This window comes from Nicotiana tabacum, chromosome 12 (genome assembly GCF_000715075.1).
Source record: "Nicotiana tabacum cultivar K326 chromosome 12, ASM71507v2, whole genome shotgun sequence".
Classification (NCBI taxonomy): domain Eukaryota; kingdom Viridiplantae; phylum Streptophyta; class Magnoliopsida; order Solanales; family Solanaceae; genus Nicotiana; species Nicotiana tabacum.
The window spans coordinates 19,213,795-19,231,616 of NC_134091.1; the positions used below are offsets into that span (position 1 = coordinate 19,213,795).

Below are 17,822 nucleotides of genomic sequence, written 5' to 3' on the forward strand. Positions count from 1 at the left end.
TCCTTTCTTACAATAATCTTCCTAGTGCAGGGATGAGACTAATCAACCTTGACAAGTCACAAACACCTAATCTGAGGGTTAGGATTGCCAAAATAAAAGCTCCAAATAGATGAGTATAGTACATTTGTTGATTCCTTTGCTTACTTATTATACTCTGCTTATAGACTGTACACTATTAGGGTGCTACCCGCTGGTATGATATCATACCGAGTCTGGGGGTTTTCTAATGGTGTATGGAGAGTAAAATGCAAGCAGGAGATTGAAAATTGTATAAGAGTACTATATTATATATACTCTAACGTTTAGACATAAAACAATGTATATCCAGTGCACTGGCTACTGGTTAGTGGTTACCAATTGTTTATAATAGCTACAGTACGCTGGGGCATATTGCAGCACTTTTCCAGTTGTTGTTGACGCTTCAAAGCTGGAGCTTTACAGGTTACTGCTGGCATCATGACACAGTACATAGATACAATATGGCCTATTCTGCACACATTCGCGTACACAGGAAAGAGTAGCCCCCGGGTATTGTAGACCATTCTTATTTTTTCAGCATGCTGCTTGGTTGTTGATTAGCCCCAGAAGTTGATGGTGCTGCTTGAAGATTCACATTTGCCATATCCGGTGGAATGCAAAAATTGGCGCCCGGTGAGAGCGTTTGAGGTGCTACATTGAGGTTTTGCACTTGGCTGGTGGATACACATAACACATTAAGTTGGGAGCTATCCAGTTTTATATATGTAATAGTTAGCACTTACAGCTTTATTAGATTTAGATTAGGTGTTTTCATCTTTCGGTTTGAAAAACTTGTGAACTTTGGATTAGTGATTTTGGATTATTATTTATATACTATCTAAAAAAATTGGGTTGTGGGGTTAGTATTTGAAAAGATGAGAATGTTGTTAATTGAAATTAAATGAAATCTAAGCTTTGGTCATAGTTTATGCATATAGTTGGGCTTAATATTAAGTTTAATTATGTTTTATTTGTTTGGATTACTAGTAGCATGTTTAGGCCAACCACGTTTGGGTAGGCAAAATTTTAAGACGTTTATATTTTAGTTTTGATGTGAGAGGTCGTCCCTTAGTTTATTGTTTTATTCGGGAAATGCCTCGAGGATTTTGTATATATTTTTATCCGGGATATGCCCGTAGTAAATGTAATTAGAGGCTGTGATGAACATCGTTAGAGTGCTTTATGCGCACTTTTAATTAATCTATCGCAATTATGTATACGTTCGCGTGACATAATTGTGATTTTCAAAATTAAAACCAAGTATGCGTTCGCGCAAGTTTGGGCAAAACAATCTTAATATTAATAAAATGCTATTAATTTTGTACACATACGCCTGACATGATTTTGGCGCAATAAACTATACGGATTCACACACGTGATTTGTTTCAAAGATAATTCCATATTTTAATAATTAAAAACGGATAGGTAAAACACGAAAATTCAATAAAATACATTTTGTCCAAAATTAATTATAAGCCAAATATAGTCAATAAAGCGACTATGTTAGAACCACGGGACTCGGGGAATGACTTACACCTTCTCCCCGATCAACAAAATTTCTTACCCGAACTTTATTTTCGCAAACCAATAATAATAGAGTCAAACATTCCTTTGACTAGGGATTCAAATAAAATGTGACTTGAAAACCTCAAAAACTCAATTCCAAGTAACGACTCTGTAAATAAAATAATCATCACTCAAGTTTGTCACTCCGGCACCAATAATATATATATATCTCTTTTGGGTGGTAAAAGGAGGTCCGACACAATTTCAATTTAAGGACTAAAAAACTTCAAGCAGAAGAATTGGCTCAATGCAAAAGTTTAGACTGAAGACATTATCACGAATCACAAAGGAATAAATTATATTGAATTCTATGATTAAATTAGCGCCATATTGTAGCTAAAATAAGTCAGGCTCCATTGAATTGCATATAAAAGTTTGATCTTTTTTCCCATGGTAACTTCTTGTATGATAAATTACTACTAGTAAAAGTTTTTAAGAGCAAAAGCGATAAGTTTATGACTTTTGCTCCCATACAGCATAGTTTTGTCCAGAAGTTGCCACCTGATAATTAGGTGGGATAAGACTTCCAAGATCAGTTTTTGGACCAATTTTCACAATAATCTTCTTATCAACCATTGCTACATAAAGATCAGCATTAGCAGCCATTATCTGCACATTACTTGTTGCAGATATTCCATTCCTATTCCTTATTGACACCAACGTAGAAATTCCGTCCTTTAGTCCCCAATCAAAGAAATGATCATAAAACTGCAACCAAAAACAAGAAATGGTTATAAATTTCCTGCAAAACAGACTTATTCAGAAATGTCCTGGTGCATTAAGCTCCCGCTAAGCGTAGGGACCGGGGGAAGAGCCGGACTACAAGGGTCTATTGTATGCAACCTTACCCTGCATTTCTGCAAGAGGTTGTTTTCACGGCTCAAACCCGTGACCTCCTCGTCACATGACAGCAACTTTACTAGTTACGCTAAAGCTCCCCTTCGGACTTATTCAGAAATACAATGAACAATATTTGATGAAAAAGAAATTAAATTTACCACTGAGGGAATTCCCGGATGTGTGAGAATATATGCATAGCCTTGCATAACTTTGTCTGAAGGGAAAGGCCAAAGCTTTTGTGTCGATCCAGTATCATGATTATCGATAAAAGTCACAGCATTCTGAGGCAAAATACCTATCAAACCAGGAGGTTTACCATTTGAATCCTTCAATCTCCACAACTCCCCTTCAACAGCAGCTTGAAGAATTCCCTTAGTCGTGAAATCAAACGTTGTTACAGCCCCGCCCCCATTTTGAACCCATCCGGCTAGCTCATTCCTATGATTATCCTGGTTATAGTCCGGTTTTCCATCCCCGCCATAGGCAATAGAATTCCAAAATTCACCAACTGCAAAATCCGGGGAAGTGTTTTCCATATAAATCTTGGTAATGCTAGGAGCATACCCTCTAACAAAATCGAAACGCCAACCATCAAATCCAATTTCAGTTTTTAGCCAATTCATCCAGTCTGATAACTCTTTTTGGACTTGGGGGTTAAGATGATCGATATCAGGTGCAGCTGCAAAGTCTAAACCGGTGTCATCATTCCCTGTACCATCAGAATATTGTGTATCGCCTTTGCAGATCATATGCGGACCCCAATCAAGACGATCATCAGACGTTCCGCCTTCAAAGATGCAGTATATTCCTCTGCTATCTTTCTTATCGGCACATCTGTGGTTTATTACTATATCAGCAACAGCTTTTATTCCCTGATCATGTAAAGCCTTAATAAGAGCTTGCAGTTGTTGCTGATTCCCATACTTAGATGTATCTAAGTCATACAATCTTCCTGGCATATAACCTGGCGAAAAAAAATGGCTTTAGCCTTTCGAGTAATCACATTTGTAACAACTTATAATCAGTCTTAATGTGTGCAATTCTTCAAACATGTAAAATGCAGGTCATATGTATGACAATTAGATCTAACATATGTCCGTTTAAATATTTAACTATGCCTCAATGTATAAGAGTATAGATTTATATAAGTATGCAACCGTTGTCATGAAAGAATAAGAGGTTCACTTAACTATGGCGTTAATTAAAATCCTAGATCCATATATGTGTAACTTGTAATATATCATTTCTAACAATTGAATCATCTAAGTCATACATTTTCCTATTTTCTATAACGGTTGTCTCGGGTTAGCTTGCGCTTACCTCAATTATTAGACTAATCCATCGTATATTTGTTACCTCTAACCAATAAAGAGACGAGATTAGTCTATCAATCAAAACTTAGACATATCGAGAAAATCAACTAGCATTTTTTGCCTTTATTGGGATTTGAACGCTGATTTTTCCATGATCTTCCATGATTTTTCCAATTTGATTGATTGGTAGGTCACACCCATCTGTCCTCCTAACTTTAGGCGTGCATTCAATAAAAATTGACAATTTTATTACTTTCTCCTTTCCATTTTAAGTGTCCATCTTTTAAGGTTTTAACAAGTCCAATAAAGAAAACATTAACTATAAGGTATAGTTTACTATATTACCCTTATTTATTTCTCGACTATTTAAATGCTACTATTGAAAAGTGGATAATAATAATTACTTTTGACCTCTTTATTTTTGTCTTGATTTTTTAAAGCGACAATTATTCTTAAACATTTTTCTTGGACTAAAACGAAAGTTAAAATGGGACGAAGAGAGTATGTAAGGCAGGAGATCAATTACCTTGAGGGGAAACAGAGTTAGATGATGGTGGTAACCAAACATGAGTAACTCCAGCTTTTGCCAAATCTGGAACTAAATTGATAAGAGAGTTGTACCATCCACCTTGCTGATTACTTGATTCCCAATTGAACCCCTAAAATTCATTACAAAAGAAGAAGAAAATGAACACTTATATATATCTGAATAAGTACACAAAAGTAGAGATACATATATATACATGTGAGAAAATTTGAGGAAAGGTTCTTGGAATACCTGAAACAACAAAGTTGGAGTTGCAAATATAGGAAAAAGAGAGAGAATTAAACAAAGAGGAAAAAGGGAATTCATTGTTTTTCTTGTGTTTTGTTTAACTCCAGGATGAGGAGAAAAGATGGACAAGAAGCTCTATTTATAATGTGGTTTAGAGACAGAAAGGCTTATGACTTTTTCAAACAAACATAATCTCGTCAAATTATTCTTTCAAAATAAAGCAGGTTGTTAAGTGCTTATTATTATAATCTTGGTATTAGATACACTTACTTTTTTATTATTCCAAATGATAGGAAGAAAATGCGTCTACTTTTGTTTCTTTCCTAATCATGGTTGATAGAAATCTAGGTATAGATACGTGCAATTTTAAAGCATGGTTTGATTAAGATTGATAAGCCAATCCAGCAGTGGCTGAAGCAAGATTTCACGCTAAGGAATTCAAAAAAAATAAAAAAAATTAAACATGCGAAGAAGCTAAGGGGATTCAACATCTAATATATATATATATATATATATATATATATATATATATATATATATATATATATATATATATATATATGAATTTTTTTATAATTTTCGGACGAAGGAGGTTCGGCTGAACCCTTCCGTCCACCTAACTCCGCCCCAAATCCAGAATTATTTCAGCAAGTATGGCTAACAAGAGGGCTTTAGTTCATTGAGAACATTTGTTTTGCGATACTCAGTATTACGAACATACGCCAGAAAATATAGGAATTAACGGAAAATATATGAGAAAATCACCTATTTTTTTATGGAAAATATTTTTCAGGAAACATTTTCCCCAAAATTGGGTATTCGGTATGATGGAAGTCTTTGTCCATAAATATTATTTTCTGGTGTGTTTGGTTGGTGAGTGAAATATTTAAAAAAAATATAAATTAATATCGACAAATTGGAGAGTTTAATGACATTTTTTAGGGCTAGAGATTAATATTAATAATGTATAAGTGTTAGTTTGAAGCAAATACTATAAAATTAAAGGTTAAGATACTTGTACATAGTGAGGAAAGTTGTTTTCCTCTTGATGAAATGACTTTCATTGTATATATCAAACACTAGAAAATAATTTTCTCATAACGAATATTTTCCAGTAAATCATTTTCCTCCATACCAAACACAACGAAGATGTTTAGGATGTGAACTTTCAAAGTCGTCAATTGTCAATAATTCAGTCCTTTTGGTCTTTTCTCTTGACTCAGATGGTGAGCGTAAAAGTCACGGTTCAGATGGTAAGATCATACGCCTATTAGACTTACATAATTTCCTTTGAAATGACTCCATTTTATATGAGATTATTTTCATCGTTTGTATGTTCTGCAAAATGACATATTTTATTTTTAAAAATAATTTAATTTTAAACTTTCAATTTTATTTTTAATGACATGATTTTATAGTTACACAAATACCAAGGTATATTTAAAATCACAAGTTTCAAAAATTTCTTTGTTTCCTAAACTCCGTGCCGACTCAAACTACATTAATCTCTCGTGTTGTTCTATGACTCTATCAAGAGACAAAACTTTCGACAGTGGGCCAGATGAAAAGATGTTGTGATTGCTAGAACAATTCTACATTTGAAAATTGGCCAAGTTTTCACATTATCCTGATCTTGCTCCAAGTTATTTCCAGAATGGAGACAATCAGAGAATAATTCAGTGATAGATTAGGACATAATGAGAGGAAAGGAAAAAAAAAAGTGATAGTAGGCTTAATTATTAACGATAATCACCAAAGTTGTCAGATTCATGTCTGTAACTGAGGATAAGAACCGGGGAAATTAGTCTCACTCAATATGAATGCGTTTCTTGTTTTCTGTCATTGTTTTCATCAGAAATGTCTCTTTTTTTGGTTTAACAATCCGATATCTAGTTACAACTGCGCTCACTGTCGAGAATTTCTCCATTCTCAAAATTCGAACCCGAAACTTATGACGTGCCATCATTTGTGTTGGTGGTAATCCAAGTGTCACTTGGCTTATGATTAGCTAATCTTTGAGTGTATCGATAATTAAATGTTAAAGGTGCCTATAATGGTGTAGCTGAACTAAGAACTTTGCCTCCAAGCCTCAGATTCATTTCATTTATTCTCTTGTACTTGCTGGAGAAATGTGGCTTTGCATCATCTTGGCCCTATACAAGAATCCATATGAAATAGAAGCAATAAGGTTAGCCATGTACTTGTAATGTCTTTCACTCTTATAGTAATATATTGTTCATCCATTCCTTCATAAGCGACTATAAATAATACATGGACAATTTTTTGATAACACATAACAATCTATGATGTCCCTATAATCTCACTTTATAAAAAAATGATCCTGATAATAATTAATTAGCAACCTAAGATCACTTAGGCGATTATAAATAATACAAGAGCGATTTCTAGGTAACACATAGGTGATCTATGATTTCACTATGATCTCCTTCTTTATACAAGAAAAATTTATGGTAATAACTAATAACCGATGAATACGAGTCACTAATTAGGCGATCATAAATAATATATATGTAATTTTTAGGTAACACAAAGACGATCTATGATTTCACTAGGATCTTTCAGTTTATAAAAGACGATCTTGGTAATAACTAATAAGCGATCAACCGGAGATCACTTAGGCAACAACAACAACAACAATAACAACAAACCCAATAATTTCTCACAAGTGGGATTTGGGGAGGGTAAGATGTACGCAGCCTTACCCCTACCGTAGAAAGACAAAAATGTTATTTCCGATAGACTCTCAACGATCATAAATAATACATGAGCGTTATTTAGATAACACGTAGACGATCTATGATTTTACCAGGATCTCCCCACTTTATAGATCCTGGTAATAACTAATAAGCAATCATCCGGAGACTATTTAGACGATCCACTACACCAGATTTCAGAAAATCAGAAGTACTCTGATCTTTCTTATTTTTACCTAGTAAAAGTGTAAAACCAGCAAAATAAAATTTACTAATCAAATGTACATTCAACAGAACGTCAACTGTGAATCGCCGAAGTTACAAGTATGAATATCCAAGTATAAACATTTACACGTAGCAAGTTTTGAAGAAATTTTGGTTGAGAGTTACTAGAACAATGGAGAATTGGTTCATCCACTTGCTTTTGTATACCAGAAGATGTTGTGGAACTAAAATCACAACAATCAAATTGTTGAATTTAACAATCAAACTCGAGAGTAAAGATCACTAAAAAATAATTCTTCATAAAATATGCTAAAAAATGACAGCAAAGTGAAAACAGGGAAGAAGAAGTAACCAACATGCAGTATGTGTTTCTAGTTGCTAATTATGTATGAAAACGTTGCTTGTGATATCTTTTTTCGCCTTTTGGCTAAGATCAAGCATGAAAAAAATTCTACTTTTGGTATTTGCAATACTATCTTTCTATTTTTGTTAATTTCAATAAGATGCTCCTCTTTATAAGTTAATCCAACTAAATATGGCCTTCTATTGGTCTTTGTACAAGGCCATTTAACTACTTCACCCAAATGAATAGCCATCCTACAGAAAAGATCCATATGTCACTGTCAACTACAAGCTATTTATAATACAAAAACAATCGAGTCACTATACAACAACAATTACGTCTTAGTCCTAAACTAGTCTTAGTCCTAAACTAGTTAGAAATGGCTATATGAATATTCACCGATTATGTTTCTATTTAAGTTCATCTCAGGCTGGAATGATACACAAAAAGAAACAGAATGCTACAGCAGATGCAATGCTCAACACAATAAATTGAAATTCCTGCAAGGTAATCAAGATTAACCAACATCAACATGTATTTTAAGGAACATCCCTCCTTAAGCCGACGAACACAGTGCACCTTAAGATTGTTCCATAAGCATATCAGAAAGAAGCTAATGACAACTGCTGTAGTTTCTAATGCTACAGATATATGTAACATACAGTCAACTAAATCACAAACCCAAACTAATTAATCTCGACTATATGAAGACATAACCATAAAACACGGGTTTGAGCCGTGGAATCAGCAACTGGTAGGCTGCCTATATCACATCCCTTGGGGTGCGGCCCTTCTCCGGACCCTGCATAAACGCGAGATGCTTCGTGCCCGGGCTGCTTTTTTTTAAAAAAAATATCCTTATATTAAGATGATAGACATAACCATAAAACAGAATCCCTTCTATAATATAAGCTTAATATAAATTGATAGAAACAATAATCAGTCTGTGTAAAATGTGTAAAATGTGAACATTCATATTTCAGTTCTTTGAAGAAAAGCCCAGAATTACGTTACATCATAAAGGGACACAGAATTTCCTTATCATATGAGTTGATTTTTGGTGCCACAAAATATAAAAGAACGGTCCCTACTGACATTTTAGTAGTAGCTTTGTTCACATTTTTGAAGGCTTTGGGAAAATGTCAGGTGTGAATTTCTGCGCTGCACTTATGCTGCCCTTAATTTTCATTGCACCCCTGCATCAAAATCCATTCGAAAATCACAAATTATCAAAAAGCTCGAAACTTTAAAAGATCAAAACGTTGAAAAAAAAAACCTAAAAACTGAAAAGGGTAAATAGAAGGATAAGAGTACCTCATAAAAGCAATTTGGGGGTTCATTTTTCCAGTGGCAATCTTCACAAAATCATCATCCTTAAATGAAAAGGTTGCATCGGGCTTCCCACCCTCATATGGCCCTAAATTCCCAATTAACCAAATATCCAAATTCAATTTCGGATTCATACAAATTAAAGCGATCAGTGACAAGGAGCTAACAATTTCACTCTCAATTTCTAAATTGGTTGGAATCGACTATATAAATCCTCTACAACTATTTCTATTTATTCGGATTCATTTCATTTAAATACTCGATAATGGAAAGGAAGAAGAAAAAAAGCCCAACCTTCCTTTGTTTCTCCTTTCTTCAAGATCAACAACATACACCTTCTCATTGAATCCAATTTTCTGCAGATCAAGAAATTTAAAAAGAATTATCAAATTAAGGAAAATAATTTTTTTATATATATACAGGAATGTAAGATGAGGAAAAAGGGGGAATTTACCTTAGGGGCGATGTTGATTTGGTAAACGAGGCCAATTTTTTTGATGAGTGCCTTGCCAGCATCAGTAGTGAGATGAAGTTTCATTTGCTCAAATATAGCATCGGATTTCAACTGAGTGGAATTATCCGCCATAGCTACTGCTACTATTTGCAACAAATAAGTTCAAGAGCAAAATAAAAGAAATTTATGGCCTAGGGAAAGAGAAATATATAGAGTAGAGCATTAATGGGCATTAAAATGGGAGCTGCAATTTTGGAATTTGGTGGAAAAGATAAAAATAAAGATTGCAGTTTTGGTTAGCAAACGAAGAGGAAATGGCAAAGGGGTGCATGATTAGTCATGGTGTGGACACGCAATTCGATGTACAAGATTAGGATGACGTACTTACAAAGAATTAGGGCGTTACGCGCTTGTCGTTTTAAAGTTTGCTTACTCGCTCTTTTCTGAAGCCGCGTGTGATGAGAACAGGATTCTCTGTATCGGGACCCGCGATTTATTTTTTATAATAGGTACCTGCGGCTGGGATTGGTAATGCGCGAGCCCCAAATTTCACTTTTCAAGGGAAACAAATCGTAACGAGAAAAAAAGATAACTCTCCCAACTAAACCAACAAAATAAAAGTTTTATTATAAAATATTACTCAGATTAACAATATAAAACGAGAAAAAACAAGTTAAGATATATAAAGAAAAATAAATGAGAGATTATTATTTCTTATTTAATTATGTGTATTTTTTTTATCTATTACAAGACATTTATATATGTATAAAAAGTGAAGAAAATATGTCATTGAAAATGTCATTAAACATTTGAGACGAAAATCATGGAGGAAGAGTAGACATCCACCATAATTTGATATTTCTTATAACACTCCCCCTTGGATGTCCATAGATAATGTGTCTCGTTAAAACCTTATTAGAAAAAAATCCTAGTGAAGGAAAAAGAGTACACATGTTTAGGAATACGCTTTTTGGTTGCCTCATTAAAACCTTGCAAGGAAAACCCAGTGGGACAAAACCTTGTAAGGGAAAAAGAGTACACTGCGTATTAACTCCCCCTGATGATAGCATCAATTCACATCCTTGAGCCTTCGCATCCCAATCTTGTACACTAGTTTCTTGAAGGTTGACGTCAGTAGAGATTTGGTGAACAAATCAGCCATATTATCACTTGAACATATATGTTTCACACTGATATCACCATTCTTTTGAAGATCATGTGTGAAAAATAACTTTGGTGAAATGTGTTTTGTTCTATCCCCTTTTATGAATCCTCTCTTCAATTGAGCTATGCATGTTGCATTGTCTTCATACAAAATTGTGGGTAGTTTGTCACACTTCAAACCACATTTGCCTCGTATAAGGTGTATTACAGACCTCAACCATACACATTCTCGACTTGCTTCATGAATAGCAATTATCTCAGCATGATTAGATGAAGTAGCCACGATTGATTGCTTAGTCGATCACCAAGATATTGTAGTGCCTCCACATATAAATACATAATCTATTTGAGATCGAGCCTTGTGTGGGTTAGATAAATACCCACCATCGGCATAACCAACAAGATCGGGACTACAATCATTGCCATAAAATAAGCCCATATCAGTAGTCCCTTTTAGATACTGCAATATGTGTTTGATTCCATTCCAATATCTCCTTATAGGAGCAGAGCTATATCTTGCTAAGACATTAACTGAAAAATTAGGCCTTGTAGTGTTAGCAAGATACATTAATGCACAAATTTCACTAAGATATGATACTTCAGGACCAAGAAGCTTTTCATTCATTTCTTGAGGTCGGAACGGGTCCTTATTCACATCAAGTGATCGAACAACCGTCAGAGTACTTAATGGATGTGCTCCATCCATGTAAAACCGTTTTAATACCTTTTCTATGTAGGCAGATTGATGAACAAAAATCTCGTTTGTCAAATGTTCAATTTCCAAACCAAAACATAATTTTGTCTTTCCGAGATCTTTTATCTCGAATTCCTTCTTTAAATAATCAATTGCCTTTTGGAGTTCTGTAGGAGTTCCAATAAGGTTTATGTCATCAACATATGCGGCAAGTACAACAAACTTCGATGTTGTTTTCTTTATAAAAATACATGGACAAATTGCATCATTTATATAACCTTCTTTTAATAAATATTCACTAAAGCGGTTATACCACATTCTTTCTGATTGCTTTAGACCATACAAAGATCTTTACAATTTGATTGAAATCATTTCCCTGGACTTTGAATTATGTGCGTCAGGCATTTTAAATCCCATGAGAATTTTCATGTATATCTCATTATCAAGTGAGCCGTAAAGGTAGGCTATAACCACATCCATTATATACATGTCAAGCTTTTCATGGACAGCAAGACTAATGAGATAACGAAATATTATAGCATCCATAACAGGAGAATACATCTATTCATAATCGACACTAGGCCTTTGTGAAAATCCTTGTGCAACAAGGCGTGCCTTATATCTTTGTACCTCATTTTTCTTATTATTTTTACGTACAAAGACCCATTTATAGCCAACAGGTTTAACACCATTAGGTGTTTGGACTACTGATCAAAAACTTCACGTTTCGCAAGAGAATCCAACCCATATTGGATTGTTTCTTGCAATTTTGGCCAATCACATCTTTATCGACATTCTCCAACAGATTGAGGTTCAAAATCCTTATTATCTTGCATAATGTTAGATGCAACATTGTATGCAAAGATATAATCCACCACTATATTTAATCGAGTCAAATTTGTCTCGATATCGATTGGATTTATTGATAGTTCCTTATTTTCTTGAGTCTCATGCTCATCGATATCCTCATGAATCTTAGGATTGGTTAAATCATGGGTTTCTTTATGAGATTCTTTCTTAGTGTCATCTTGATCATTTATTTTCCTTTTTCTAGGATTTTTATCCTTAGAACCCAATGGTTTGCCACACTTTAGGAGTGTTTTTGACTCATTAGCTATGACACTAGAATATTGTCCAACAGGGGCATCAATACGGATTGAAACATTCTCTGCAAGGATATGTGAGTTCGTTGTCCTTTTTAGATCTGTAAATGCATTCTGGCATTTGATTTGCTATTTTCTGCAAATGGATATTCTTTTGCATCTCTTTTTCACAAATAGAGGCACGTGGATTAAGATGAGACAATGATGAAATTTTCCACGAAATTTCCCATTTGATTTTACCAATTTCTCCCCCTAATTGGAAAAATGCCTCGTCGAATTAACAATCTGCAAATCGAGCAGTGAACAAATTTCCCGTTAATGTTTCGAGGTAGCGAATAATAGAGGGCGATTCAAACCCAACATATATTCCTAACCTTCTTTGGGGACCCATCATGGTGCGATATGGCGGTGCTACATGCACATATACAGTGTATTCAAAAATTCTTAGATGGGATATATTAGGTTCATGACCCAAAACTAATTGCAACGGGGAATATTTATGATAATTTATCGGTCTGACACGAATTAGCATTGTTTCATGCAAAATGGCATGACCCAAACAGAATTGGATAATTTCGTTTTCATGAGTAATGATCTTGCTACTAATTGCAGACGTTTAATCAAAGACTCTACAAGGCCATTTTGAGTGTGAACATGAGCTATAAGATGCTCCACTTTTATCCCAATTGATAAGCAATAATCATTAAATGCCTGGGATGCAAAATCAGTAGCAGTATCAAGCCAAATAGACTTAATTGGATTATCGAAAAACTGTGCCCGTAATCGAATTATTTGTGTCATTAATTTTGCAAACACCAGGTTGCGAGATGACAATAGGCACACATGAGACCATCTAGAAGATACATCTATTAAGACCATAAAATATCTAAACGACCCACTAGGTGGGTGAATAGGTCCGCAAATATCCCCTTGAATACGTTCCAAAAACGCAGGGGACTCAATCCCAACCTTTGTTGGTGATTGTCTAATAATGAACTTGCCTTGATAAACAAGAAGTGCAAGAAAATTCATTATTTAAAAGAATCTTTAAATTCTTTAATGGATGCCCATTTGAGCTTTCTATAATTCGTCTCATCATAATTGATCCAGGATATCCCAATCGATCATGCCAAAGTATAAAAGTATTGGAATAAGTAACATTTTGGTTTACGATAGAATATGCCTCTATTGCACTAATTCTTGTACAATACATGCCACAAGATAAAGATGAAAACTTCTCAATAACTCTTTTCTGGCCAGAGACATTCTTGGTAATAATGAGATATTCGATATTATTATCATCTATTGTCTCAATATGAAATCCATTCGACGGATATCTTTAAAACTCAACAAGTTCCTCTCAGACTTGGAGGAGAACATTGCATTCTCCATGATAAGTATTGTTCCATTAGGCAGAGTTATAGTGGCTCTTCCAGAGCCTTCAATTAGATTACTACTACCAAAAATTATAGTAACATCTGCCTTACACATAACTAAATGAGAGAAATATTTCTTCTCTTTTAATATTGTATGTGTCGTACGTGAATCAATTAAGCAAATATTTTTACAATTGAACTTTGATCCAAGTTTGCTTTGAGAGATATCTATATTTTCTTCCCATGGTTTGACATACAAAAAGAAGCACATGAATAAATATTACTATTTTCAGAGAAAAAAGAAAAAAATAAAAGCTAAACCAATGATTCAATAGTGACTTTTAGTGTAATTTCGAGCAAACTCTGATTATGATACAAATAATTCCATAGCTAAAAATAATGCAATTATTTTTAGGCTGTCATATGATTTTAAAACATGAAAATGTCACGACCTGGAATTTTCACCATCGGGACCGTGATGACGCATAATATTTCACTTGCTAGGCAAGCCAACATTATAGAATCATTAAACCAATCCTTATTCCATTTAGTAAATAACAATAATTAGCTAAGATGAAATATAGTGAGTGCAGAATAATATAAAAACTGCCTTAATCACTACCACCCGGATCTGGAGTCACAATTCACAAGCATTCTAGAATTCACTATAAGTAATTGTCTGAAGGAACTACAACTGTTTGGATGAAAGAAACAGTAAAACAGAAAAGATAGACGGAGACTTCAAGGTATGTGAACGCCGACAAATCTACCTTGAGTCTTTGGATAGCGGGTCCAATAGCAAAAATCTCGATCAACTCGAGTCGATACCAAAATCTGCACAGAAAGTGCAGAGTGCAGTATCAGTACAACCGACCTCATGTACTGGTAAGTGTCGAGCCTAACCTCGACGAAGTAGTGACGAGGCTAAGACAAGACACCTACAAATCAACCTGTACAATTTAACAATGTATATACAAATAGCAACAATGAAAGCTAGACAGGTAATATCGGGATGGGGAAACATGCTGAGGTGAATACGAGATAAATAACTACAGCAGAATGATAACTGGAATAGTCAATATACTATGAATCAACAGGAATAATGAATACAGTAACGGAAAAATAATGCACGGCATCACCCTTCGTGCTTTTACTCTCAACCTCACCATAAAATCAATAGAAACGGCATGACATCACCCTTCGTGCATTAACTCTCATATCATGGCACGACATCACCCTTCGTGCATTAACTCTCATATCATGGCACAACATCACCCTTCGTGCATTAACACTCACAATATGGCACGGCATCGCCCTTCGTGCATTAACACTCACAATATGGCACGACATCACCCTTCGTGCATTAACACTCTCCCTTACCATAATGCAATGCATAAATAACAACAGGGAGATAGAATAACAAGTACAAACCTTACTTCAACAAGCCTTACTTCAACATTTGGTTCCACAATATCAATCTTAGTTGAGAAACAAATACCCAATCATCACTAGAACATCCGTAAGCATGATAAAATTATCAATTTAACAACACTAGTCTAAACACGTAGCAATTAGGCATGGGAAAGAGACAATATGAGAAAAACGGGAGTAACAGGGAAAAACAGGTAAATTGGCGGTGCATAAGTACTCGTCACCTAGCATATACGCAGCTCACATGAATTTCACATAACAAATAGTCTGAGGTTCCTAATTCCCTCAAGTCAGGGTTAATCACAACACTTACCTCGCTCTGAAGGCCACTTAATACTCAATCACACCTTTTCCTCTAGAATCCACCTCCAAACCACTCGTATCTATTAAAAATGACTAAATAATATCAAATATTGCTAAAGGAATCAATTACATTGCATAAATTTGGATTTCCCAAATTTTCCTCCAAAAAGTCAAAAATAACCCCGGGCTCGCTTGGTCAAAACCTGAGGTTCGGACCAAAATCTATTTACCCATTCACCTCTGAGCCCGGATATATAATTGGTTTTAGAATTCGACCTCAAATTGAGGTCTAAATCCCCAAATTTCAAAATCCCTAGTTTCTACCCAAAACCCCCAATTCTACTATGAAAACTCTAAAATTTTTGTTGAAAATTCATGAAATGTAATTGGTAATTGAAAGAAAATGGTTTAGAATCACTTACCAACACTTTGGGGAAGAAAATATCTCTTGAAAATTGCCTCTAGCCCGTTTGGTTTTTGAAAAGTTGAAGAAATGGCTTAAGTCCCGTTTTGGGACTGTTTTATGCACTCGGCAACAGTGTCATCCCGTTCGCGAGGACACTGTCACGTTCGCGAAGAGCAAAGTTGTAAGCTTACGCATTCGCGAAGGCTACTCCCCTCGGCCTTCGCGTTCGCAATGAAGGAAAGATTGGCCCCTCCCCCAGGTCCCTAACCAAACATGCACACAAGTCTAAAAACATCATATAGACTTGCTTGCGCGATCAAATCGATAAAATACCACCTAGAACTACGAATTTAGCACCAAATCGAATGAAATTCTCAAGAAAGATTTAAAATTCCAATTTTCACAACCGGACGTCCGAATCACGTCAAACCAACTCTATTTCTCACCAAATTTCACAGATAAGTCATAAATATTATATTGGACCTATATCGGACTCCGAAACCAAAATACGGATACGATATCAACAAGGCCAAACGTCAACCAATTCTTAAAAACCATTAAATTTCAGACTTTTAATTTTCATCAAAAATTCATAACACGAGCTAGGGACCTCCGAATTCGATTTCGAGCATACGTCCAAGTCCCATATTTCGATACGGACCCACAGAGACCGTCAAAATACGGATCCGTGCCCATTTACCAAAAATATTGACCGAAGTCAACTAAAATCAACTTTTAAGGCAAAAATATTTATTTTCATTAATTTTCAACATAAAAGCTTTCCGGAAAAAACGTCGGGACTGCACACTCAAATCGAGGAGGCTAAAAATGAGATTTTTAAGGCTTAAGAGCGCAGAATCTAGTTCAAAAACATAAGATGACCTTTTGGGTCATTACATTCTCCACATCTAAAACAACCGTTCGTCCTTGAATGGACATAGAAAAGTACCTGAGCTAGTGAAAAGGTGGAGATATCTACTCCCCATATCGGACTCAGACTCCCAAGTAGCTGCCTCAACAGGCTGACCTCTCAACTGCACTCGAACTGAAGGGTAACTCTTTGATCTCAACTGGCGAACTTGCCGGGTTAGAATAGCCACCGGCTCCTCGTAAGTCAAATCATTGTCCAACTGGACAGAGCTGAAATCTAACACATGGGACAGATCACCGTGATACTTTCGAAGAATGGACACATGGAATACCGAATGAACTGATGATAACCCGCGTGGCGACGCAAGCCTGTAAGCCACCTCTCCCACTCTCTCCAGAATCTCAAAAGGTCCGATATACCTAGAGCTCAACTTGCTCTTATTTCCGAACCTCAATATACCCTTCATGGGTGATACCCGAAACAACACTCTCTCCCCGACCATGAATGCAACATCACGAACTCTACGGTCGGCATAACTCTTCTGTCTGGACTGAGCTGTGCGAAGTTGATCCTAAAAGATCTTGACCTTATCCAAGGCATCATGTACTAAGTCTGTGCCCAACAACCGAGCCTCCCCCGGCTCGAACCACCCAACTGGCGACCGACATCTCCTACCATATAATGCCTCATAAGGAGCCATATGAATGCTCGACTGGTAGCTGTTGTTGTAGGCGAACTCTGCAAGGGACAAGAACTGATCCCACGATCCTCCGAAGTCTATGACACAATTGCGGAGTATATCCTCCAAGATCTGAATAGTGCGCTCGCTCTGCCCGTCCGTCTGAGGATGAAACGATGTGCTCAACTCAACCCGTGTGCCCAACTCATGCTGTACTG

At 35.6% G+C, this 17,822-nt stretch overlaps 2 protein-coding genes across 2 annotated transcripts; both read right to left on the reverse strand.

Moving 5' to 3' along the window:
• Positions 1-1,917: 1,917 nt before the first annotated feature.
• On the reverse strand, positions 1,918-4,719 carry LOC107783940 (alpha-amylase). Its single transcript, XM_016604968.1, has 4 exons — positions 4,516-4,719; positions 4,264-4,396; positions 2,583-3,388; positions 1,918-2,292 (listed from the first exon to the last, which is right to left on the reverse strand). Exons 1-4 carry the CDS (start codon positions 4,588-4,590, stop codon positions 2,038-2,040), a joined length of 1,269 nt encoding a protein of 422 aa, XP_016460454.1. The 5' UTR covers positions 4,591-4,719; the 3' UTR covers positions 1,918-2,037.
• A 3,631-nt stretch (positions 4,720-8,350) lies between these two features.
• On the reverse strand, positions 8,351-9,903 carry LOC107783928 (sterol carrier protein 2). The gene is given in 6 exon segments (XM_016604954.2): positions 8,351-8,627; positions 8,890-8,990; positions 9,109-9,211; positions 9,418-9,442; positions 9,444-9,479; positions 9,578-9,903. Coding segments are annotated over 5 exon segments (378 nt in total). The 5' UTR covers positions 9,710-9,903; the 3' UTR covers positions 8,351-8,627; positions 8,890-8,908.
• Between the last annotated feature and the right edge of the window lie 7,919 nt (positions 9,904-17,822).